The sequence below is a fragment of the Chionomys nivalis genome, chromosome 17, assembly GCF_950005125.1.
Source record: "Chionomys nivalis chromosome 17, mChiNiv1.1, whole genome shotgun sequence".
In the NCBI taxonomy this organism is placed as follows: domain Eukaryota; kingdom Metazoa; phylum Chordata; class Mammalia; order Rodentia; family Cricetidae; genus Chionomys; species Chionomys nivalis.
Genome location: NC_080102.1, coordinates 48,964,826 through 48,992,796, shown reverse-complemented (window position 1 = coordinate 48,992,796; position 27,971 = coordinate 48,964,826). Strand labels below are relative to the sequence as shown.

The 27,971-nt window shown below is 37.8% G+C and overlaps 1 protein-coding gene across 4 annotated transcripts in view; it reads right to left on the bottom strand.

Annotated features, from left to right (window-relative positions):
* Positions 1-6,881: 6,881 nt before the first annotated feature.
* Positions 6,882-27,971, bottom strand: part of Cntn1 (contactin 1) — a 266,999-nt gene continuing 245,909 nt past the window's right edge. For all 4 annotated transcript variants that reach the window (XM_057791546.1, XM_057791548.1, XM_057791549.1 and 1 more), the window contains exon 24: positions 6,882-9,115. In XM_057791546.1, coding sequence (XP_057647529.1) covers positions 9,039-9,115 — 77 coding nt within the window. In that variant the 3' untranslated portion in view covers positions 6,882-9,038. The remainder of the gene's footprint in view (positions 9,116-27,971) is intronic.

Below are 27,971 nucleotides of genomic sequence, written 5' to 3'. Positions count from 1 at the left end.
CAACACCTTGCAAGCTTCCATGGGACATGAGTTTTCTTAGGATTAACTTTTCCCATTGGCCCAAGAGGATCTAAGCTAATAACTGTAGGCAGCTGAACAATCTTACGGATTACTTTAAGATTCCTGTTTGCTTTACAAAGCAAAATGGCATGGTCCTAGATATTAGAATTAAATTAATTTTCTTTGCCTAAGAATAAACAATGTCTCTCCCCAAATGTGAATAAACATTTAGACTAGTGGGTAACTCTGATGGCACTCACTTAATACCAGTGATTTATGCTAATTGCTTTTCCAAGATAATAGCATTTGTGGCTTCCTTCGCTACACACAAATCATATTCACTAGCACTTAAGATGGATTATGTGTGAGTTTGCAGTTATTTTCTGAACATTCTGTGAACTCAGAGATGTTCTGAATATGCTTGGCATGTTTTAATTTAATGTTCCCTCTCTTCAGAATCATTGCATGTATTTGATTTTATATTTTCAAATTATATAGCTTCAAAAATCTCTATCATGAGGCCTAAACAGTAAAGACATGATTTCATTGTTATGTTATATAAATGAAAATCTACCTCTCGATTGTATTTCTGAACCTGTAATTTTTTTTATCATTCTCGAAATTTGTTTAAAGACCCAAATAAACCAATCCAAAAAGAAAAAAAGTGATAAAGTACTGAAAGATTCAAGGCAGTGTGACCCTGGCAGGTCCTCTGAAGGACAGACAGACACACCATACAGAGAGAACTTGGGTATAGAGTTTATTTAGTAGGTATCGGAAAGGTTGTTAGTATAAGGGGATTATGGAGGGAAGAGATAAAGATAGAGAGATGATGGTGAGAGAGGAAAGGAGAGAGAAGGGAAGAAGGGGGAAGGGAAAGAAGGGAGAGCAATGGTTATCTCTTCAGAGTGCAGAAAGAGAGACAGAGAGAAGGCTTGAGAAAAAGAAAATTAGGACTTTACTCTCAAGATGGAAGTTTAGCTCTCACAGGAAAAAAATCAAGATGACTCAAAGTTCCATACATGTGTTATGTCACCTTTCCAAAGATCTCATGAAAGAAAAGCAAGAAGTCAGTGCTGGACCAGGATGTTTGGGGAACATGTGAATTGTTTATAAAGTCCCGAAAGTCTTAAGGCATCCCATATTTCTACAATTTGGGTATTCCCTTAGGAAGAAGAGTGAACAAGAATCAAAAGGCCTAGTGGTCGGGAGGCAGAGGCAGGTGGATCTCTGTGAGTTCGAGACCAGCCTGGTCTACAAGAGCTAGTTCCAGGACAGGCTCCAAAACCACAGAGAAACCCTGTCTCGAAAAACCAAAAAAAAAAAAAAAAAAAAAAAAAAAAAAGGCCTAGTGGAAACGGTCTACTGTGTAGACATGGAGTAAGAGAGGAACAAAAGACTGTTTCGTAGGAAGGACATGCCTCTCTGCTGACTACATGGAGAAATCTCTAGATGTTGACCATCTGTCTGAAGCACAGTTCTTCTGGAGAAGTCCGTCCCATCTTTATTGATTCCTGTTACGATTCTCAAATTACCCTGTTCTTCTCAGGAACAAGGAGTAGCATCTCAAGTAAATAAAGTTACTCATGTCCCTCCCATTGAGCACTGAATAGTTTGTAAGAGTCTAAAAATCACTGAACTACTAAAGAAATTGTTATTTTCTTTGTTACATGGGTCTCATATAAAATGTTATATGTAAGCTATATCATTACCCTGTATAGCCCTTGGGGAAATTTTCTTTTTATATGGATAATGCTTTCTTGCAACTTAGATTTATATATATATATATATATATATATATATATATATATATATATATATCAGTGTACTGAAATGTACTCAATAAAACAGTTTTGTTACAATATTACTTTGCAAAAGAAAATTAAGTGGAAAATGTTGAGCTTAATTATCTTCATTTTGTGAATCTTTAGTGCATATGTGCATGTGTCTATGTGTGTGTGTGTGATATTTTATTTGTGTTTTAACAAATAAAGCCTGCCTGAAGGTCAGAGTACAGAGCTAAGCCACTAGAGGCTAGGGAGTGGTAGCACACACCTTTAATACCAGGACTTGGGAGAGAGAAGCCAATGAATTTCTTTGAATTCAAGGCCACCCTGGTCTACACAAGATTGAATCTGTCTAAAAGAAAAGACGAGCTCACACAAACATGATCTCACCATTTGGGATCTCATGCCTTTAATTCCAGCACTAGGGAGATGGAGACAGGAGTGATATGGCTGGGCAGAGAGAGGAACATAAGGCAGGAGGAGATAGGAGCTCAGTGTAGTCTTCAGCAGTCAGTCTGAGGATGCAGTCTGAGGACAGAGTCGCCTTTTTGGTCTGAGCATTGGTAGAGGTAAGAACGCTAGTGGCTGGCTACTCTGCTTCTCTAATTCTTCAGCTTTCACTCCCTGATAGCTGACTTCAAGTTTTTGTTATTAAGAACAATTATAATTCATGCTACATGTGTGTGGTGGTATATATGTGCATGTGTTTACCAGCAGACACACATATGTATCTGGACTCTACTTCTGTTTGGGGAGGTCAGAGAAGAAATGTGAGTATCTTTATTAGGAACACCTTCCAGGTCCCTTGAATTATGGTTTCTCAATTACCTGAAGCTTTCCACCTAAACCAGACTGTCTGGCTAATTATGCCAAGAATCCTTCTGCCCTCATTTTCCCAGAGCAGAATTCAAAACCTGTGCCAAATGCCAACTTTTTTTCCAGTAATTCTGAGGATTGAACTCAGGGCCCTGTGCTTGCAAAATGAGTGTTCTACCAACCAAGCCAACCTCACAGCCTTGTAAATCATTGTTGACTCAGAACTCTCTGGGAAATCACCTTTGATCCAGTTTCTCAATATGTTCCAGGCACAAAAAAGGGAACCACCAAACTCTCTTACCGTTTCAGGTACCTAGCTCCATACCATTTACAATGACACAGAACATTTGGTGCCTCTAGTTTCTCTTCATCCACTGATTTTTATTTTGCTGAGCAGTAGCTGTGGTGGTGGTGGTGGTGCACGTTTTTAATCCCAGCACTTAGGAGGCAGGGACAGATGGATCTCTATGAGTTCTAGGCCAGCCTGGTCTACAGAGCGAATTCCAGGACAGCAAAGGTACACAGAGAGACACCTTGTCTCCAAAAACATACACAAAAACTAAACAAAACAAAAAAATCAAAACCAAAAACTGAGGACTACAGTGATCAAAAGAAAAACATGCCAATCCTACCTAAATTCTTGGGGACAATGGAAAAAGCAACATTTCCTGACTCATTTTATTAAGCCTAGATTGCCATGCCATTGAACCTACTGTTATAAAGATAAAAAAATAGAGATTACTATCCTTCATGGATATCGACACACACAGAAAAATCCCTATTAGCATATTGCTCAATAAGAGGAACTGCATATAAAAATAGACTATCTACCAGTGTAATCCAACACAAGATTGGTTTAACATTGGAAAATCAGCATATTAGCAGAACAGGTTCAAAGTGCTGGTGGCTGGGCAGCATCGCCACCTTTAGAAACGCTGTAGCGTGCATTGGATCAATTGTGTAGTTTTATGAGGCTGTGGCACGTGTATTGAACTAATCATGAACTTTATCTGGCTGCGGTTTGCTTTTGCTAACTTAACTGTTTATTCCATGAGCAGTGTTATAGCTTGTCTGCCTGCTGGTTTGTAAAGCAGGCAAGCTGGTGTTTTCCTTTGGTTTCTAAGGGAACTTTAATGTCTCTCTATCATAACCTTATCTCTGAGAACTGCTGCCTTTCCCTGTGTTTCTGATTTCACCACACAAACCGAGATGCTTTCCAGTGCCCCCATTTCAAACCTCTCTCTTATAACCTGAGCCATCTAGTTCTGACCTTTGTTGATTTCCTAGAAACACTTAAAGCTGATGTTCTTTTTCTCTCTGCTGCCTTATGTTTTACCGCACATCCCAAACCATGAAATTCCAAGTGAGTTCTATTTTGAGTGGTAACAAAGTTTTAAGCCCAATGAGACCTATGATAATGCCAACTTCAAAATCGGAGCTTTTAATGAGAAAATAATGTCTCATGGATTGAATTTTACATTGCTAACAATCAAATACATCTTAACTTATATATCGTTTCTGAGAGGATCTTAGAGCTGTGGAGGTAAAACAAATTCAAGTCAGTAAGAATCTATGGTAAGAAGATTGGATTGAAGTGTCGTAAGAAGGGGGCAGGGGATTTTAAAGATAATCTAAAGAAAACTACACAGGAGCTCTAGGAAGAAGTCAAAGAATTCTATACAAATTGCACAAAGATGTAAAAAACGAAGACAGATAGGAGAATATATTACAAACGAAGTGTATAAAGGTTGGATAAATTGTGATGGAAGAGGTGAACGGAAACTGAGCTTTTCAACTAAGGAATTAATTTTCCTCTCCAGAGAAATCTTTATGTAGCTATTGTTAATATACTATTTTAATTAATTTTTTTGAGAATTTTCCATATATGTATACAGTATATTTTGATCAGATTCAGCCCCTACTTCTCCCAGATATACCCTCTACCCATCCTGACTTTGTGTCCTTTTGTTTTTGCTGTTATATGAAGCCCACTGATTTCTGTTTATGATGCCCAGGAACTCACCAGTGTCAGGGATAATGCTCTTCCTAGAAGATGTAGGTCTTCAAATAAAAAGTCCAATGCTAGATAGATGACATGTTTGGGGGGCGGGGGGGTTGCTGGCCAGTGGTGTCTGGGAGACTCCCAAAACAAGAGACTACTGTGGCCATCAGGAATTGATAGTAAAACCAACAGGACACACTTTGGTCATGGGAAATGGGGAAATCAAATTGGTACTAACCAGGAAATATAGGGAGGAAATAAGATGCCTTTGGGCATTGCTTGTAAGGTACTGCTTGCCATGGAAGCCAGTGAGCCAAAGGAGAGCACAGCCAGATGGAGAGCTATGTTGTTCATTCACAGTTTCAACCGATGAGTAAGAGTACTGTAGAACCTGGCATATATTACCCAGAGCAGCAAATTTACTTCTACAAAATAAAATAGAAAATCCATTTTTAAATATGATAAACAATGTAGAAATCTAATCTTGTCTTGTCATAAGCTAATTTCTGAACTTAACTCACTAAAAAATAAATCTTGTTTCTATTTAGAAAAAAATGCGGAGGCTGGGGTGGAAGCATATTTCATCAACTCCTTAAATGAGCACTCTCCAGAAAATTACAGTTATGAAATGTTAGGTATTAAAATTAATTAATTTCAAGAAACATTGGGGAAATAAAGATGATAAAGAAAAATACAAAAAAAAACCCTTATATTTCTTTAGAAAATAAATCAGAAGGGTGTTTTTTCTACTGCCTGGATTCTTGGTACAAACAAATTAAGAGATGTTTTTCTATATGAAAAACTATCTATTTTTAAAAGAAATTAATGCTTATAAATAAAACAAATTTTTCTGGAATGTGATAGAAATGAGATTTTCTTAAGATGTATTTAAATTATGTGTGCATAATGTTGAACTGTGCCTTGATTTAGTTAAAATTTTTTTAGTTAACCGATCTTTAATAATCATGAAAATTTGATTTCTAGGCCCACTCCCTCAACATTTCCAAATGCCACTCAAAAACTGTAGCCTCCTGTTCTTCACTCCAAGATTCTAACTTCTTAAGTCCGTATAGTGGACAGTGGGATGCATCGTATCTTTTCAAGTTTCCCAGGTCACTCCTGAGAGGCAGCCGGGTTGACACCCTCTTCTGTGGAACCCAAACTCACGGAAAGCTTTGATTATCCAAAGCCTGCAGCAACACCAACGGGAATCAGCTGAAAGTCACACGCCCAAAGCAAAATATTAAACTGGAAGTAACCTAACACGGAGGGTTGAGAAAGAGGGCCAGGGCGTACAAAAGAAAATAAAAACCCAGAATGAAGCAAGGTTCATGAACCAGGAAAGGCGATCAGAATGTTGGAGGAAGAATTTGCTTAAAAGAACTCAACAAACTCTGTGAGTTTGAGGCCAGCCTGGTCTACAAAGGGAGTTCCAGGACAGGCTCCAAAGCTACAGAGAAACCCTGTCTCGAAAAACCAAAAAAAAAAAAAAAAAAACTCAACAAAAAGGCAAAGAAAGCTCAAGGGACAGAATCGTGGGCTCAGTTTGTATCTGTTTCGGGCTCTTTGCCTTTAGTTTTGTGGATGTACGCAAATTCCTCCACGAAGTTCAGCAACACTCAAGACAAAGCAGACTGTTTTTTCTGGACATCTAATGTTCGGCTGCAGACCGAGCAATCTCAGTGTTTCTCGTGTGCGCCTACTATTTCTGGGTATAGTTTTGCATTGTTTCTTTAGATTATATTTTTTTTTATTGTTATTCTTCTGTATATGTTCCTGAGTAAGTTAATGTTCATCACATGCATGCAGGTGCCCAGGGAGTTGAGAGAGAACATCAGATCCCCGGATCTGGAGTTGCACTTAATAGTGAGATGTCTGATAACGGAACAGGAAGCATTCTTAACCTCTGAGCCATATCTCTAGCCCATGGAGTTTTTTGTACCATTGAGCTATTTCAACTCTGAACTGTTACTTACCCAGGAGTAATTTCTCCATGACAGCAAGCTCATAATGAAAACTTAAAAAAAAAAAAAAAGCAAAAAAAAAACCCAAATACAAACATCAGGTAAATTAAAAGGACAGTTACTTTTTGGGCAACAGTAAGACATTTATTTCTTTATAATTTGTATTCATTCATAAAAAGGACAAACCACAGTCCTATACTACTCCATTGAAAAAATGATAAAAAATAACTAAAAAAATCAATTTGTTATTTATCAGTATCAAATAAAACTACTATTCCCTTTCCTGAAATACAAAGAAACCACAGATGTGTCTATAGCTATATAAAGTTTAATTAAGAATCTTGCATTTTAAAGCATATGATACATTGGTTAGCTTGACAACTGTTTAAAACCGATGGTCCCAGTCACTTCTGGACAATTATAGGAGAAAATGAAAAGCAGAAGTCATTAGTTCATGAGAAAGTTGAGTCTATCCGCCACATACTGAAAACTAAACAACCTTCAAGTCTGTTTGCTTATCTTTCAGAACCATTTCATGCAAAAATCTAGCCAGTTTTGGTCTTTATTACCATATATTAGAAATTAAAAGGCAGGCATGCATTTGGCAAAAGATGTAGTCGTTACTGATGATATAAAATGCCCAACATGGGTCACTTCACAAGAGGAAAACCCCAAATGAAACAAGGAAAGCACAACATTTGTACAGAAAGCTAACAGTGTTTTCATCTCCCTAAAGTATGAAGTCATTTTCTTCTTTTTCAAACCTTTAAATGTTTTACGAAATCTGTCGGTGATTGGTTGACATACTTCTGCTGGGAAGGCATTTGTCTTACTGATTTTTAAAAAGCTTCATTTGTATAACAAAGTGTTAAGTGTAAATCAACGAAATATTTATTGATATCTTCATAATGAGGACTTTAAACATTTACACATATAGTACAAAAATTATACAAATTAAAGATAGGGGTAACATATTAATAGATCTATTTTTGCTTCCTGTAAATATTCTTTATGGACCTATAGGGTATCCTTTCTAAAAAGATAAACTCTTCTCTACTTAGCCAGCAAGATTGTGCTAATAAAATAGGATTAGACCTCTCAAGGAAGCAAACATTGCACTATTGCAGGAGCCAGCTAATTCTTTATTACCCGAGTTCTTTCACGCCCACACTCAGACACATCTCCGTGCACACCATGGATAATGGGGAACACACAGGTTTCCCTTCCACACCTCACAAATTCCTGCACATGAATACTTGGGAGACATCCCTAGATAGGACAGTGTCTACCTCTCCTGCCTCCCAACTTTGCATATTCTTTATAGGACCACTAGCAACATTCTGATTTGGTATTTTTAGCCAGTTTTTAGTATTGCATTGAAATGGGAAATGAGCTTTCAATTTCTTTACATGGAATTCTGTAGCTTTTTCGACCAGCATACGATTTCTTGATTCTACGCCTTCTATAGAGAGCTTAGACTTAGGCATGGAGCACAAAACCAGAGCAATGAGGACATTTCAGAGCTTCTGACGCTGTACTATCACATACTACTAACTGTATACAGACGGTCACATTGTAGTAAAAACGGAAGCACACTACTCCCCCGAACCTGTCATTTCACATATGAATAAACGCAGCAGTAGCCAGCGCTCCACATTAGCTGTGAGCTCTGTGGCTTGACATCGGTGAGGAGAAAAGCACAAAACAACTTCAGCTTAGAATACAAAAGCAAAAAAAAAATCCTCGCATGGCATGTGAACTACAGCGTTAGAAAACGAACTGAAGGGCTTTACAGATTCTGCAAAGCAAATATGTAGAAAATTACTCCAAAAATAAGAATACTGATAGTAAGTTCTATAATTTGGTTTTCATAGTCAACAACTTTCAATTCATTCAGTAGAGTGATTTGGTAATGGTGTTTATGTCAAAACCTTTTTGTCCTATTTTGTTTAAATTTTATGGAAAACTCAAAATATAATGAATGGCGGGGGTCTTTCAAAAACACACAGTACCCCAAACAGATAGGCTAATATAGGAGACCGCATTTCTCTTACAAGTACCACATACAATCAACATTTCAACCTCTATTAAGTTTTACAACTTGTCATTAAATGTAAAGCACCCATGTATGGTGATTTTACTTTCGTTCTACAGCCTATGGTATTGAATTGAACACTGTAACTTGTCCATTGAATTAAATCATGCAACTTTCACAGAATCAGGTTAAATGGTTTATAAGGCATATTGGAACGAGTTAAAAATCATTTTGTTTCCATTGAAAAGTTATTCTTTTGGAGGAAAGGGTTCCTGAATGCCTCAGTCATAATGTGTTGGAAATCAGTTGAATAGCTTGTTAGAGTCTAATTTATTTGGTTTAGGATGGAGCCACAGGGATTAGAAGGAATTACAGTCATCCCAGGATGAAGGGCGTCCTCTGAGCTGGGCTGGGAACAGCAGATGTCACAACATTCAGAATTCCAAGTAGACAAGGAAGCCGAGGGAGGGCAGTAGCAAGCTGAGGAGACTTGACGACAGCATGGACACACCTGCAAACAAACCAAAGCACGCTTGTCATTTCATTAGTGACACTCACTCCTGCTCCCCCAGTCTGTTTGGAGAAGGCAGGATTGTATTCCCCTGAAAAATCAAATGTTCCTTTATGGAAAAATAAATTTCTCTTATTCTTAATGATGAGAGGAATAAAAACATTTGATAAAAGATTTTGTGTGGGAGATTGTATGCATGATCTCTATATTGTGTTAAATTAAATCATTAAAATAATAACACTGGAATACTAATGTTGTCTCAAACTTCAACCAGGAGATAAATGATCAAGAAGTACCATAAAGAATTGAAAAGCAAACACCATATGTGAGGGCACAGATATCATCTATGCCATTTCAAAGTACTTTCTGCATTCTTGCTTTCATTTTCTATTTTTCTGCATATTAAAAAATTAAGCCACACCCACATGCTGCTTTATTCAATTATACAGGAACCCAACACTACGCCGACAGAGGTAAGGAGGCCTTGAACAATTTTTACCCAGTCTTATTGGCAGACTTGACAGCAGCAGCTAGGAAGCTCACCCATCTGTCTGTCAGGTCATTCAGGAGCCTGAGAAATTGCCCTCTGGGTTTTCAGAGTAAACCTGGGAAGCACATGGTGCAGTTGGAAAGGCAGCTTTCAGCACATCAGAGACTGGAAAGGGGGCGTGGAATCTGATCACGAAAGACTTTTTCTCTGAAGGAGCAAAACTATATTTTCTGGGGCTGGCCCAAAGAGGGAAACACACAAAGACAAACATACACACAAACACACAATCTTCAACATAGCAGGGTCTCTCATCTTTGTTTGTTCTCTTACCTCTTTTCTGATGGTTTCCTTCTATATCTATTTTTTTCCTTAGAGCTTATATATCTCAGCAAAATCTTTCAAGCAATATAAAAATTACAATGTTGTTATATTCTATTTTTCAAGTGAATGTTTACAATGAATACAAGTGTAAACCAGCATGTTTCCCATTTTCTTTACATGGCTAATTTTTTTTTTTTTTTTTTTTTTTTTTTTTTGATTTTCGAGACAGGGTTTCTCCATAGCTCTTTTGGTTCCTATCCTGGAACTAGCTCTTGTAGACCAGGTTGGCCTCGAACTCACAGAGATCCACCTGCCTCTGCCTCCCGAGTGCTGGGATTAAAGGCGTGTGCCACCACCGCCCGGCCATGGTTAAATATTTTATGTGTTACATGTGAAAAAAAAATATTTCCAAAGGCCCACATACATTTATGTCTAAGCAACTCATAGATTAACAAAGTATTGATTTTTTTGAGATAAGGTTTTTCTGTAGCTTTGGAGCCTGTCCTGGAACTAGCTCTTGTAGACCAGGCTGGCCTTGAATTCACAAAGATCCCCCTTCCTCTGCTTCTGAGTGCTGGGATTAAAGGCATGAGCCACCACTGTCCAGTTGGCAGGCTACATTTTGCAGTTACAAAGGATCAATCATTTTATTACTTATCTCAAAATGTAATCTTATAAAAAAAACCTTAAAAGAATCATAAATATAAGCATTTTATATAAAACCATTTATTCATTTCTACTTTAAATCCTCAGGGTACATACTGATTCGCAACATGAGCAGAATGAGAACAACAAGCCTACTAACCCTCAGCCCTACAAAAGAACAACAAGCAACTAAGGAATGTTCAGAGAAGAAATAGTCTTTCTCAGGGTAGAGCACATTAAAGGGTTATATAACACCTAATGATTAGCCCTGAAAACATACAAACAGGAAGTGCTATATGGACTGAGCAAGCTAGGGTTATGCATTTAGGAATATAGACAGACAGACAGACAGACAGACAAAAACAGACACACACACGCACACGTAAGTAAGAAACAATAATTAATGAAAAAAGAGATCATGGATTTGAAAGAGATCAAGGAGGGTAATACAGAAGGATTTAGGGAGAAAAGGAAAGTAGAAAATGATGTAATTACATTATAATCTCAAAAATAAAGGAAATTTTAAAAAAAGTAGTCAGTGAGGGCCAAAACTTGAGAACCAAATATCAAAGGCCCCTGGGCTTTTAACAACTGCTCAAGAGCATCCACAATGCAGATGTTGACAACTGCTGTCAATAACTATGACAATCGTGATGATGATTAGGGGATCTCAGACATGATGTCTTATAGAACAGAATAGATTTTGGTGGTCTTTACACAGTGGGACTCAGAAGATATATTCCTTCTCTCTCTCTTTTTCTCTCTCTTTCTCTCTGTGTGTCAAACACACAAACACACACACACACACACTCATAATATGTCAACCTAACAGCCCAGAGCGGTAGGTATTTTGTGTGTGTGATAAGTCATTATTTCAGGTCTTTGCAATAAGAAATGAAAAACTAAGCATACAATACACACATCACCTGTAAGTTAAAGGAATTGACAATTTAATCTTATATTCTACTTCCTTGATAATCTATTAAACAAAAATATCGTTCAAGCTAGTATAAATTTCTTAAAACCAATTCATGGCAAATGACTTAGAAAAGATGGCCAGAAGAGAGAAGGACCCTTATTATTGCTCACTAAAGGCATGCTCTTACCACCCGAGGACACTGCACTGTGCCCTTACTGTGTCAAGGCAAGGGCACAACAGGGGGAAAAGCCAAGTGGAGAAACACAGCTCCTACCCATGCTGTTTGAAAGAGGTTTTTGCATTCTTGCATGGTTTTAAAATCTTTTGCTTTCCTGCATATTTTAAACAATATGCCATACCCCACAAAATAAAATGTTATTTTATTCTGATAAGATGACCAATAACAAACTTCAGTTAAACAGAAAAACATTCAGTTTTCCATGACTGACCTAATTTAAATGATCTATTCTGAAGCCCCATCTGAGGGTGACCGTGGGGTCGCTCCAATGCTCTGTCTACTCACCACAATTACATCAGCAATGGGTATGCATCGATATGTTTGTCTGAATATGTGGCTTGGCATGGTCCTAACTGTGTCTGCAAAAAGCAGCTTAGGGAATCAGGGTTGCCGTTTTGAAGTTTTGGTGTTAGGATGCAAACCAAACACAATTTCATAATTTGTGGTTTTGACTTCAGGACATTTGATTTATTTAAAATAAACTCTTTGTGTTTATGTGTTATATTTAATGCCTCTAATGGCTCAAGTTTATGTAATTGTGGTCTGCATCTTGAGTTCTCCTTACATTCCAAACAGAAATTAAAGACCTAATTGAATTACCATTTAGTCACTATAAATGTGAGATATATAAAAATATTTTCTTGAAAGGTTTTCAGTAAATGTTGGGTTTATACTCAACAAACCATTTATCATATTACTATTCTCCTGACTCTAGTTCTTACATTGTATTTACATACTCTATACTTTGCTTTTCATTCGTCTCCTGAATGTTAAACATGAAGGAATCATCAGTCTTGTGAAACATCTTTCCATATCAGAATAAACGTAAAACCAAATTAAAGTACCTTGTTTAACCTGGACTTTCTTGTCTCTCTTTCAATTGGACTCCGGGACATACTAGTTTCTTCAAAAAGAATTATGATCAACCAAGTGTACGCAAGTGTGTTTGTGTTACCCTCATTTGTGGCTCCTCGCTTTCAGTCTTCTGATATGAATACAAACCTTATAATAACTGCAGAAACAAAGTAAAACAGGACCATTTCCAGAGATGGGGTGAATAGGGAGGCAACAGAGAGGAGGCTTTCAGGGTACAAGGGATCAGATAGTGGAAATGGGGTAAAAAGAGGATTTCTAGTTAGTCCAGAGGAGGAAGAAAAACTCTGAAGAAGGAGGGATTTTGGTAAATAGAGCAGTCATATACAGAGACAGGGAGCAGAAGTTTCTATTTAGTTACTTTGTTTAAAAGTAGAGCAGTCTTTCATACAGGTAGAGAAATTTTCTGTGTTTTATAAAAGCGTTTTTCAGAACTACTTATGATGAGAGAAGATGAACTTAAGGGGTGGAACATAGTATAACATAGGGCACAGAAAGGCCAAAGGGAAATAATAGGGAAGGGTTAAGTACGGAGAAAAGGATAGAGGAGAGGTAGGAGTAGGGATAGCTAAGGGTATTTGGGAAAGCCATATGGAAACCTCACAAAACACATACATGCACACACACACACACACACTCCAGTTTAAATAAAACTACGTCACACAGCACATAGTGCTCCTCTCAGAATTCATAAATTGCCAACAACAACAACAAAAAAAAAAGGGCAGTGCCAGGTGTAAGCTACCTCCTCTTGAACTGTTTTTGGTCCTAGAAACCTACAAGATAATACAGACTATTGCCATTGCTTTTGATTAGCCCCTCCCCTCAGAACTTGATGGTGAGAATCTATTGCTGAGGATACCACGTACTTGGATCACAGATTTGGAGAAATTAAGCTCTTACTGATGGGGAAGCTTCTCAACCGTTGTTTAGCTTTCCTAGTACTAGACAGTGCTATTATGCCTGTTTGGAGAGAAAAGTCATCAGCAGTCAGACTCAGTTATGAGCCTAGAGAGCTACAGTAATAATCAACCTGGCAAGATATTTTCATTGATGCAATAGCAGCAAAACTGCCATGGGATAACCAAGAACTTTCTTATTTAATTTAAGAACCAGTCCGTCGGTAGAAAAGGGATCTGGTATTGTAGATCTGATCAAGAACCCATAGTGAGGAAGCTCATAGACAATATGTGTGAACTTACAAATACTATTTTGCTTAATGGATATAGATTTAATTGCTCTTTAAATATGCATTCTTATAGCCATAGATTAGTGAAACTCACAGAGTTGACATATTAGGGAAGCTTATTTGTGCAATGGACAGCAATTAACACTAAAACTGTAGCTTTGACAACTAAAGTACAGAGAATAAACATCTGTGGAGTACGCAGCTGGAAGAAAGACAGCTAAATTATACATGTCCCTGTAAGGTAGAGAAAACATCACAGAGGGGCATGGGAAGATTGGAAGAGCCAGAGGATGGGAGGAATGGGATAAAGACAGTGTTTTCTGGGCACAACAGGACACTTATGAAATAACAGTAGCTGTGGATTCCTGCCTAAGATATACACAAGACCAAGAAAGTCAACATTCCAGCATGGGTCAGGGAAAAGTCAGTGACCCTCTTCCCCCCCAGCTGAGGAGCTAATGACAGCTGTTAGTTGCTAAGACAAGAAGGGTCAATTTTATTTAGTGGTGTTTTCTCTAGTAGACTAATCATGCTCCAGTGGATGATCCCACACCTAGATCACAAATTGGATTCAGTGGGTTTTAAATATATAAAATACATAAATTTGGAAGCAGGCTGTCAGATAGGAGGTGGATCCAAGAGAAGGCAGTACAAGGAGTAAAGACAATAAATAGAAACAAAATAATACTGTATCCATACTTGGAATTCTTAGAAATATTATATACATATATATGTATATATACACACATACACATATATATTCCCCTTTCTGATGTTTAAATTGATTACAAACATTCAACCGCAGCTACTATGTCCATTTGACTGACAAAATTGTAGTGGCATTTTATTTGTATTTTAATAAATAGAATTTGTCTCAGGATCAGAAAAGTAAAACAGCCACACTAACCAGTCTTACAGACCAGGCAGCAATAACACACACCTTTAATCCTGGTGGCCACAATAGCATGCCATAGAAACCAGGTGGTAGTGGTGCACGCCCCTAATCTCAGAACTAGAGAGGAATATAAGAAGGGAAGAGACAGCTCTCAGACACAATCTCATTCTGAGATTCCTGGAGGCAGGATCACCATTATCTGGACTGAGGTTTAGGTAAAAGCCAGTGGCTGACTGCTTTGCTTTTCAGATCTTCAGGTTGAACTCCAATTTCAGTCTTTGAGTTTTTATTAATCATGCTTCACAAACCATCATACTTAGAAGTTCTTTTTTAGGGTATCTTTTCTTGTGTCCATTTGTTAGCACCTAGACTCTGGACAGCTTCTGTATAGAGCTTCATATAGACAAGGTATAATTTCAAAGGCTTGAACTACTCTGAGTCTCATACATAGAATGCTCAAGTTGAACCACACTGTTCAAGTCATATTGTTTTCTGATTATAAAACATAAATGGGAGAGAAAGCCTTGAGGGTGGGGTGTGAGAGTGTTGGCCTAAAAAAGAAGATTACTGAAAGAAACCCATGGAAGTTGAATAAAACCTGAGGCATTTCTCTTTCTTAAGTCTCTCCCCTAACCCTTAAAGAACATTGGCTAGGAAGAAGCCTACCCTCTCCCTGAATAGTTTTAGGCAGGTAATGATTACCTTTTATTAGGAACTGTAAGTGTGTTTGGGCAATATTACTATGTGGTAGCTCAAAGTAAGGGGCTTGGAAGGAAGGCAGGCAACAAGAACCAGCCCTGCCTTTGCCTTTTCGTGGTTGCTTCATTTTTTTTAAATACCCCAGTTCCTTCCACTGTAAAATAGACGAAATTCATCTTATCTATTTATTATGAAAATTGAGAATATGTTTATCAAAGATATGCATATACATGCACACATGGATATCTATATATATTTATATGTATACATGTATGTACATGAACATATACAGCATAATTTGTCTTAATAAGGTATCACGATATGTAGAAGTTTATTACTAAACTGGGTGAAAAAGGGAATTCTATATTCAAAGATAGGTCTCAAGTCAGCAGATTGCCATCTTTTGCTTTCTCTAGGTAATCCTGGCAGCTGTGTTACAACCCATTCCAACTCATCACGCCAGGGAATACATGGAATTCCACTTACTGCAATTGGTAAACAGTTGTCTCATTAAAGTCCTTCAGAAAATGCATGGCTAATTGAAAACTACCCATGGATGGTCCCCATAATATTTGATAACCTTTGTTATTTCTCTGTACCTACACTGCAGTTTTCAAAGAGTAGATAGAAAAAGAATAGTACGATAAGCTTGGCATACCAAACCTTTCTGGATAGGCCAGCTCCTGTGCAATCTTTCTCTGTAATCAAGTATCTTTGACTTCAGTAATAGAAACCTAACCAAAGGAAGAAGATAACTCTACCAGCTCTGGAGACGAGAGCTCAAACATTAAATGTTCAGGCCTGCCTCTCATCTTTGACACCCATTTGATACATGTCCCAAGTAGATGTGAAGTCCTAGCTGAAGCCCCAGCCCCCAAACCCATCTATTTTGACAGCAAACATCAAGTATCTTCTTTCAAAGACAATCTAAGGTCCTCCCCCCTCCATCCAGGTCTAGGAAGGTGAACATCAGACTGGAGAGGGAGGAGAAGAGGTGTGGGGAGAGGGGGAGAGGGGCGGGAGGAGGGAGAGGGAAATGGGAGGCGGGGAGGAGGCGGAAAATTTTTTTTCAAAAATAATAAAAAAAAAAAGACAATCTAAAATGCAAATGTTTGGTTGTTCTCTCCCATAGACTAGCAACTGTGGCTGAGTTTATGGTTGTCTATGGTTTAACAAACCTAGAATAGCTTCCCACTCCTCATTCAAGTACTAGCCTAAAAGTCATGGCTACTTTATAAAATGTTTCTTGTTTTTGTTTTGTGAGACAGGGTATTATATTGTAGTCCAGGCTGGCAAAAACGCACAGCAATCCTCCTGTATCAATCTTGCAAACATCAGGATCATAAGAATGAGCCCCACACCTACCTGGGTGCTTGATTCATCACGGGAGAACTAACATTTTCTTAGGGAAAGGTCTTTGTGGACTAGGTCAGCAAGAGCACACTTTTTTAATGGAGGGCGAATGAACACTGAGCATCTGTCAAAGCAGCACGGGGGAACAGCTTCTTCCACCTTGTAGACCATAGAATTCTTCCATCAAGGACTTTAAGTGTGTCACTTAGAACTTATGTCTACAACTATAAGAATGTGTATTCTGTGGTCATACTGTGGAAACTGGAAAAATAGGTTTGTGGTAACCACTTACCTGAGTTCTTTAGACTCTCTCTAGTTGGTTCTTTACTTTTAGCTGTTTTTCAAATGTTTATTTATAATCAAAAGAACAATTAAGAATTTCATTTGTTAGTGAAATAGTATGAGTAACACCAGCGCTAGTGCCACAGGTAAATCTCTCAGCTGACAGAGCTGTCAGAATTTCTGATCTCATCTACTGAAGGAAGGACAGGTGAGTTTGTCCTATATACGAAGCATTTATCTGATTATTCTTTATCGATAAAACTCAGCAGTCAGATATGGGGGTAAGAATCTGATAAATCAGAGAAGCAGTGGAGAAGTGACTAGTGACCTCCTTCAATCCAAAAGGGCCAAGAATCTTTCTAGACCCTTTGCGACTACTTCCTGTGTTTCTATATGTCCTTGATCCTCTAAAACCTCTATGGAAAATTTTGGTCAGCTAGTAACTAACTCTACTCTCTGATTCAAAGTCAACTTTATTTGGAGTTTCAAGAATGTCACAGTGCAATCAAAAATACCCCACTACATATATGGACTCAACTATTTATGAAAAGATACTCTGAAAATATAATACAGAAGATGTTTACAAGCCCTATAAGGGACTTAGCACAACTGGTTGGAATTTTGAGTCTTACTCTGACCTCAACAAATTACTGAGTTGTATCTGCTTCTCCACAGGATCTCAGAGTAATCAGATAAAAAGTCAGTTATGTAATTATTACCCTAAATTTTGTGGTTGAAATGAATAAAATTAGGTATTAAAGGAGGCAAAGCCGTGCCTAACCTTGAGATAGCAATCTTTTATTTAGGATCATTTTTCACATATAGATTTTTTTTTGTTTTGTTTTTCAATTCATTCAACTCAGTTGTCTTGAGGACCTGAGCATGTGGTTGACAGAAAGTTATGGAGGCAAAAACCAATGTTTATACCCCAGCTTGCTTCAACACTAGGATACCTGGAAGTCTGATAGCAGCGGCATCAGAATGAGAATGAGCGTCAGCTGATTCGTGAGAAGCAGCACCAGCAGATTTGTTCTTTAGTCATTTCTCTGGCCTTTGTTCTTCCCACGTTACAGTTTACTATTCTGGGTTCACATACTCTTCCTTATTTGTCTACACCTGAACACTGAACATTTAAGATTTGCAATCCTGCCCGCAAGCAGAAAGTTCACTTGCCTGGAATTTGACAAGGAGTATGGAGTAAAATCTTTATTAGTGAGGTGGATATTAAAATTTCCATTAGGCCAGATAACAAAAGTGTTATCTTTACAATGTCTACAATATTTATTAAAAAACAGTTGAAATAATAGTCTTAATTCTTTCTACATTCTCTTGTGTTTGTGTGTGTAGCATGTGTGTGCCATGGGCAAGTGTGACAAGCACCTTCTAACTTGGTGACATCACTTTTCATGCCCCCTTTTAGGTGGTGGAACTTAGACCACAGACTTGGAGACAGGGGCTCTTCTACTTATCTAGACATCTCACCAGCCCAGAAAAAAGGAGACATTTTTTAACTTTCTTATTACAAAAAAGAAATTTGATAAGGTGATGGGCACACTCATGGTTTTGTTGAATTTGCAATGTATTTATAGATTGAAATAGATTTATCCTGTAAATATACACCATTTTCCAGTTAAAAATAAATATATAAAATAAAGTAAAAAAATAAAACAAAATTCAATGGAAGGAAGTATCTTTTTAGTAAACCAGGCTGGCATTGAACTCACAGAAATCTACCTGCCTCTGCCTCTCAGGTGCTAAGATTAAAGGCTACTCAACTAATTTTAGAGTTTCTCAAAAAGTAAACAAAATCTGAAATTGAAACAGACTTGAGTATTAGGTATGGTGTGATTGTTCTATATTGATCCCCCCCTTTTCATCTTAGGATATGTTTTTGTTCATTCTAGTATCTATGTAACAACTTGCATATTTTGATTTTAATTATCTTCTTGTCTCTTTGAAGCTTTGAGATAGGAAAAGTACTAATCTCTATGGGGAAGAAAAAGCTTTAGACCCACTGCTTGTTCCATCAGGAGCTAATTTGTAACCATGGACCACAAGCACAGTTCCGAAAGACTGTGATCTTTGGCTGTTTCAGATCTTCAGGATGTGGACAAGGAATTATCAAAATGACAGCCCTTTAATCTTAGGAATCTGAAGGTTAGCATCCTGGTCATGCAGCTTTAATTCTAAGACAACTGTAATAGTTAAGGATATCAGGCAGTGAGTCACAAAACCTTCAAACTTATTTGTTAGGTTTCTCCTTATTTATAGTAATCAAACACGGTATTAGTCTATATGTATACATCTAGAGCTTGATCATATAAGCACTAGTGGCTTTGGTGGTTTTTTTCAAGAGTGAAAACCACTATAAGTCTTGCTTCTTCTACTCATTGGGCAATTGGGAACCTAGAAGCCAAGCAAAATAGTCATTTGTGCCATTGGCTGATGTGTGCAGTTTGCTGGCAGTGTACACTGCAGGGGTATTTACTCCACGCTGTTGACTTTAGTTCTTCCCCACCAGAAGATGCCAGACTGCCAGGCTGCACTTCCTCTCAGAATGAACTGAGCTGTTACCACAGAGTGACTACCCATGATTAAGCGGGAAGGACAAAAGTAACCACAATCAAAACTTCAATTCTGATAGGAATTTTTGGCAAAGTAAAACTATAATTATGAGGACTTGTGGAATTGGCCTACTACATCTTAAGACAGCAAGGTGACAGGTTGGGGTAAGAGAGGATGCCATTGCACACTAGCCCTGCTTACTTGACTATGGACCCTCTCACAAGGCTCTGATCCTCTTTGAGCTGGAATATGGAAAGTGGAATACTTATATACTAGGTGTGTGAGAAAATAATTTTTAAAAACTATGTTAATATATACTGTAAAAGCATTATGAATTTAATTTGTTTGTTCAAAAAGGTTTTATGAGTATGTACTGAGACTATATGGAGCTTGGAGTAAGACACAATGTCCTTGGGTTTAAGGCTTAGGGTTCTATTTATCCAATGTACACCATGCCAATGGTCTTCCTGGGTTTGTTTATTCATAGCATATGCCAACTCTTCACCAGTGTTACAGGATTTCTGCTTGATATCCCAAGGAATAAGAGTATGTTGTAACACAGGCTATGAACTTGGCTCTGGGCCTCACTCATTGCTAGATTATTCTGCACAGAGTCTATGTAGACTTTGTGGGAAATATCCAATGGCTACCACAGCCATTCTTTCTTAAGCTTAGTTAAAGTCTAACAACCTGGGGGCTTCCGACGCCATTCTCGTATGGCAGACTTATAAAACAAATAGCATCTTTTCCCTGCTTCCACCTTCGCTTCTCAAGCTATAAGGTCTGAGGTTCAGGGGTAAAATGTAGAGTGAATGAGAATGTTAAAATTGTTGTGTTCTTACTTGCCGGGGTGGTAGCCCTTCCTTAGAGCTTAGTTTTAGAGGCCAACAAAGCATACACACCACCATTTCCTGCTCATTTGTTCTATTGTGTTTCCTTTTTGTGGTTGGGTTATGTGGTGTGCTGAACAGAGAGAGGAAAAAGAAAAACAGATTGTTTGGTGTCCTTACACTTATTGTAAGTGTGTCTAAACAAGAAAATTCAAACTAAAGGGAAAGATTTACCTTTCCATGAAGTCACTGAAGTATTTCCCATTCTTTTTTTTTTCTCACAAATTTAAAAAGGCAGTTTTTTGCTGATCTTAACATCTGCATATGCCTGAGATCATGGCAGAACATGATCTGCAACTAGGTGAGACAGCTGGATCTGTAATACTGTGCTGTGGAACAATGGTCTTGTACCCTGTAAAGATTTGTCACTCGTACTGGTTTAATAAAATGCTGATTGGCCAGTAGCCAAGCAGGAAGCATAGGCAGGGTGAACAGAGCAGGAGAATTCTGAGAAGAGGAAAGGCTCAGTTTGCAGTTGTCACCCAGACACAGAGGACTCAAGATGAGAATGCCTCACTGATAAAAGGTACCAAGCCATGTGGCTAACACAGACAAGAATTATGGGTTAATATAAGATATAAGAGTTAGTAAGAAGCCTGTGCTAATAGGCCAACAAGTTTATAATTAACTTAGGCCACAAGTGTTTCTTTGGGACTTAATGGCTGCAGAACCGGAAGGGACAAAAACCTCTGTCAACAACTTTCCATCACTGATTTCCTTCCTCTACAGTTTTAAGGAGCTCTTGACCCAATTTTCACTCCTAAATTTTTAACATTAGTCAAGAATCTTTTCCTCAGTTTTTTTTTTTTCTGGCCTACTTCTTATTTTCTGTTGGAATGTTCACTTGTCAAAACAGGTTTTGCCATCCTTAGATAATAGTAAGCCTTGGTCATTTTGAGAAATCATAGAAATGTCATTTGATAGGTGTAGGTAGAGATTTATCTCAGTCTTGAATATCATGGGAGAGGTTTTTGGGAAATGTACTTCATTTTAAGATGGAACTTAAGAAACAATGCTGTCTTCTTTTGGGGGTATTTATTAGCATCTGCATAGGAAAGGTAATTCCTGAAATTGCTGAAGCCTCCTGAAACCAGTGAAAAGGCAATCTGTGAGTGGTGCTGAGACCTTTTAAGTAAGAAAAGATGACAAAACTTCTTCCTTTATGTTTTTGAAATACCATCTGTATCAGGATAAAGCCCACCTATTTCAGGCAGTTTTGAGTTTTTCTGCCCATGAAAAGGATTCTACAGGACACAGATGCTTCTCAGATATTATTCTTTAGCTAGAAGTAATGAGTCTGTGTTTCCCCTCATTTATTATATTAACAACACCATCTGACAGCTTGGGGGTAACACTAACAAATCTGCTGTCTCAATTTCTGTATTTTAATTTCATGATACACTAAAAATAAAGTTATATAACTATGTAGTTGGTTCTCTGATGAATTTTGGTTTCTTGGTTTATACCATAGCTCTTTCTTTATCGACTGCTACTGATGTGTGTAGGTGCGTAACAAGAACACGGGGCACAGCGTGTCTAAACTGGCACCCGATTGCCTCCAATCATGTGTTTTCAGGAGACATACCTGTCTTAGGATTTGTTTCTGCTGGTCAATTAAGCAGATGGGTCTGTTTGTTTATATAAATCTTCAAAATCAGAAAATTCCAATTCACACTTCTCATCAAATCATCAAAAAAAAAAAAAATACCATGTGGGTCTTCATCCAAGCAAATCCTAAATATAATGGTGTCTCATCTCTACTGTTCCCCCACTCATCAAAATTGAATTTAATTTTTGTTTCGACCATCACCATGGAGCTTCTGTTTCCAGAGATCCACAAATATTTTTATCTGTGTCATGCTCAAAGACTGGCTAAAAGTCTCTTTTGCAAAATACAAATTTTATCATGTAAGTTTTTACTGTTGAATGTTTTCATGGTATCACTTTATATTTGGAATACTACCCAAAGCCCTCAGTTAAATCCTGTAAAGTCCTGCTGGCAAAGAGCTTCCTGCTTCTCTTACTTAACTTGGCTGATCTCCTCATGACTTCCCCATGGCTTGTCTGCAGCCACAGGTATCTTTGAACATCAATGCTTTCTCTCATATCAAGGCTTTGTGATTGTCTCGGTCACATAAATTGATGGACCTCCCTCTCCTCTTTATCCCCTTTTCAGCTGCATCTTGGAGCCAGCCTCTCCTGACACTCTCACAGAAAACAGTTGCCACCTCCTTGTCCTTCTACACTCATCATCTAACACTATGTCATATATTTGATATTAAAGATTTATTTCAGGTCTTTGGAACAAAATTTATCAGATTTGCTTAGAGAAGACTTTGCCTTCACTGTTTACAAATAGTGGGTCTTCTAAAACTGCAAATGACCATTGTGTTGTGCTGTTGTTCTAAAATACATTTGTTAAAGTTTTAATCTTCTATTTCCTCAGAATGTGATCTCTGGTACCTCAGAATGTGACTGTATTCATGACAGGGTCATTAAAGATATATTTAAGTTGAAATTTAGGTTATTAGAATGGATCTTAATCTAATACAACTGGACTCAATGTAAGATATGTGAATCTACATGCAGGGCAGACCTTGTGGACAGGCATGATGAAACAACCTTAGAGAGACATCAGGAGAAAACATACTGGACCCATTCCATCTTGGGTTTCTAGCCTCTAGACTAGAACTGAGAGAAAAATTCCTGGCTTTAAAGCCATCTATTTGTGTCTTTTTTTTCTTTTTTTTTTTGGATTTTTCGAGACAGGGTTTCTCCGTAGCTTTTTGTTTCCTGTCCTGGAACTAGCTCTTCTAGACCAGGCTGGACTCGAACTCACAGAGATCCGCCTGCCTCTGCCTCCCAAGTGCTGGGATTAAAGGCGTGCGCCACCATTTTGTCATGGCAGCCCCTAGAAAAATAACAGATTTCTAAAATACCAGGTCAAAAACATTTTTACTGAGGAGATTCTGGTCCTTGTGGGTTACAACTTTGGAATACAGAAAGTAAGTCAGTATTTCACAAAACACAATGTAGAAAAGATAGCAAAACCCCCATATAATCACCAGCTAAGGAAAGGGAACATTGGAAGCACCAGTGGTCTCTTCCAACTGCTCCCCAGCGTCCCCCAATAGGAAGCACTGCTCAGTGCCTGGTACTATTCATTCCTTCTGTGGGAGTTCTGTAGACCCTAAATGTGCCTTTCCTAAACACAGCTTTGTTGTTCTCTGCTTCTAAACTTGAGACATCAATGGACTCTGTAGATATTTTTTTGTGACCTACTTATTGCTTAATTCTACAGTTAATATTTTTAACAATTCAGGTGGGAAAGTCCTCACGTGAAATAGGATAAGCCACATCAATTGTTATCAGTAGCACACTAAAAGTTTTACTATAAATACTCTGAAAATTTTACAGCCTTAACTCATTAATAAGCATGATATTTTCAAAAGATTTATTAGTATGTATCACAGCAAAGATCATGAACAGAACTTCAGAGAGAAGCAACTATTAATAGCTACTGAGGTGACAACACAAACTGCTTCCTCACAAATACCTGAGTGTGCATGTGTGGGTGCATGGGCATACATTGCTTCTTGTTGCACCTGACTTCTACCTGGTGATGCACCAAGCACTATTAGCATTAATTTCATTGTGAATAATCTCATTAAAGATCCCAAACCAAAAACCAAACAACAAAACAAAATAACTACTGAACATTAACATTCACTTCAGTAGCAACAAAACTACAAATTAGTGTTTGCTTAACTAGCCATGGATTTGAAATTATGATGTGATGCTATAAAAAAAATCCCTAATGGTAAAATGTCATCATCATCTTTTGTATAATTGCAAATTGCTCAAGTCTGGGCTCTGTCTTTGAAAGGGCATTATCATCATATCACTACAATTCCTGAAGGCTTTCTGTTTTGTAATTTTAATGGTGCAGTTGAGACGAGGGAATCGGGAAGGAGCTGGGTGTTGGGGTGACTATAATCCAGACATATTTATAAGACATTCTCAAAGAACTAAATCAGAAGGAGGAGGAAGAGGGGAAAGGAAGAAAAAGGAGGAGGAGGAGGAGGAGGAGGAGGAGGAGGAGGAGGAGGAGGAGGAGGAGGAAGAAGAAGAAGAAGAAGAAGAAGAAGAAGAAGAAGAAGAAGAAGAAGAAGAAGAAGAAGAAGAAGAAGAAGAAGAAGAAGAAGAAGAAATGGAGAAGACACCACCCTTACTTTGCATGCTCATTTCATCAATCATTTCTAACAGCCAACATTTGGCCGAGGTCAGGATTGCTTTGATGATCAGATGGGAAGCCTACTTGCTTTTGGGGGTGGTGTGTGGAATTTTCTTGGGGTCTTCCTACTCTTGTGTAAGAGAGGATGCAACATTCTTATCCCTAAACAGTGCTACTAGGAGGAGAATTGGAGACTAGGAGGAGCAGTAGCAGTGCCCTGTAGTGGCAGAGGTCTGTGGGCCTCTGGGGGTGTGAGAACCGGAGAGGAAGCTAGCCTGAGGTGATAAAGCTGGTGGATGAGTAGGTTGGAGACCCTGAAAATACAATTTCCCACCATCTCAAAGCCATCAGACAGCCTCAGCGATCATACAATTACTTTCTTTGTAAGACTGTCACTCAATGCCTGATGAAGACAGAGACTGTTGTCTGTCCGACAGAAACCTGACTGATGGAAGAGGCACATGGAAGAAGTTTGTAGCAACCAGTGGCTTTATATTTGGACCTTGACTTGACTAAATACCAGCTGTAGCCTTATAAAACTGATCAGAATACAGTACTCTGTAGGCTACTGGCATGCCTAGTGGCTGCTTTAAAACTGTGTGAATTGGAACTTGGTCTCCTCCTTGGATGTGCAAGTCCCAATAAAAGTCTTTAAGGAGAATTAAAAGGAGAGGAACATGGCAGGAGACTGAGATGGAAACCAGGCTATTCTGCTCTTCTTGTATCCATCTGTTCTTGTTTCTTCTTGCTATTCCATTCTTTTTGTATCTCCACTGTTACCCCACATGTCTCTGTCACCAAACAATAACAGAAGTCCCTGTTCTTCTGTCAACCTCCTGACCTTCCTCTCCTGGCACACCCGTTCTCATTATTGAGTTCATTTCCTTTAGATCTCAGGATAAATTCTCCTTCTTGGAGTATGGATCTAATCACCCTTCCAAAGTCAGCTTGACCTCTTTTACACATCAACAGCCAGTTTTGTCCTGTAATTTTGATTGAATTTGTTGGTTAGTTTATTGTTTTTCTCCCTAGCTTCAGGAGGGCTTGCCACATGACAACTCACAAAAAGGAAGACTGTCTGACACATTGCAGTTGTTGAGTTACTAACAGATTTACTAGTAGCGAAACCATCTCACTACAGAACCAATGCAGTGCAAGAACCTGCCGGATGACTTTAGTTTCTCGAGGGACATTCTATTTGCATTTTATAATACTAAACCATCATCTCAGAGATTTAGGCTGTACTTCATAAACAAAAACTGTTTAACTAAGTAAATCTTGGAAGATTATTTTTAGTCTAACTTCCTATTCTTACATTTCTTTAAGGAAAATTTCAACCAAGTCCTGCCTAAAGTGTTAAGTAAAAATGCTAAAGAAAATAATGAGACTTACTCTGTGACCTTTATTGCAACTGATAAAAACCTTAGTGGGAACTCTGGAAAACTCTGGCTAGTTAAGACAGATTTCCTGTCTATAGCCTAATGAAACTATAAGATGTGCTGCTCAAGAGAACTAGCCCAAATCTTCTCAAATATAAGCCAGTCTATGGGACATCTGAGGCCAAGGAACCTCTCAATGTCATGTTAAACTTGGCATTAAGTGTGGCTGTAAATTGTCCCTTGAAGTCTAATCTAGTTGCTTTATTTGAGACATTTCTTCTCTGTTTTTATGCTCATTACAGATATCCAGGAGTTCAGTACAAGGTTCCCCAAGAGGAAAAGCCTTTGAGATATTACAGATTACTTAGTGATAATGAAGGGAACTCTATTTCAGAGTCAATTTAAGTGGAAACTGGTTTTCAACCAAGAAATATATAAACTAGATTAATCTTCTCAGACTTCCATTTAGGTCCCCGACAAAGAAAATAGTAAAAGGATATAAAATTATTGATTATATATGGCTGGAATATGGATATATATTTGGACTGGGCCTACTTATAAATAAAATATATTATACTATGTCAACAGGCTTTCAAAAAAGTCATTTGGATATAACACTATTGTCAAATAGCAAACCATTCCAATAGCAGTGGGCATTTACAAAGTTGCAGTTTTGTAGCAATTGCGCTACATAGCATTCTGTAGTTAAGAAAGCAGATAAAGTCAATTAAGAACTAACTTTCCCTCTACACACAGAGTGCCATACACAAGTAGAAACTCAGAAGAATTTGGTGTTTTGAGAATGCTTTTATAGCTGAGTATGGTGGTGCACACCTCAATGGGAGATGGAAACAAAAGGGTTGGAGTTCAAGTTCATCCTCAGCTATATAGTAAGTTCAAAGACAGCCTGGGTTAAAGATAATCTATCTAAAAATATAAACAAACAAACAAACAAACAAAAAAACCAGAACAAATAAGTCAACCAAACCTTGAAAATGCCCATATGAGGTATATCTGCAAAAGAGCATGGCGGCACACGCCTTTTTAACTATCAGCTCGTGGGAGGCAGAAGCATGAGGATCTTTGGGAATTTGAGGTCAATCTTCTATACATAGTGAGTGCTAGGTCAATTAGGGCTACACAGTAAGACTTGTATCAATAGTAAAAGGGGAATGTAGCAATATGGATTTCAAGTTTAATGTACGAGTCACAACTCCACCTTCCACTGACCTTTTTTCTGTTTGTACTGTATTACTTAGACACTGGGAAAGAAAGCATGGGAATGAAGGGGCTAAGCATCTAACCTTCCTGCACCACACTGCTCTCGTTGTTTTCTCCTCTACTGGACTGGAGAGAGAAAAGAGAAAAGGCAAAACGTGTTTTCCAATTCAGTGTAAAGTCACTGGCTTTGGATATAGAGTTTAACCTAATTGCTTAGAGTTATCCAACATAATGTATTCAATGTTTACGCCATTTCTAGCAACATTGAATTTTATTACCAATAATTAAATTTCTGATTTATTAAAAGGCATAAAGTTAACAAAATGAATATATAGTAGTTTTGAATGAAAAGGAAAAATGTCCCACTCTTTCAAAAACAAAGCTTAGACTTCACTACACTTCTTTCTGGTCCAGGCAACATCAGCTTTGAATCATTATATGTCTGTAACCTTATAACTTATCTCCTTAAATTATAACTTATAAGGTTACAGACATATAATGATATATATATATAATTTAAGGAGATAAGTATATATATACATATACATACATATATGTACACATATTTCTATGTTGAAATCATTATACATATATATAAATTTATATAAAACTTTAAGGTTTTATCTGTAATGTTTTCCCCACATTAAAGCTTTCAAATGTTAC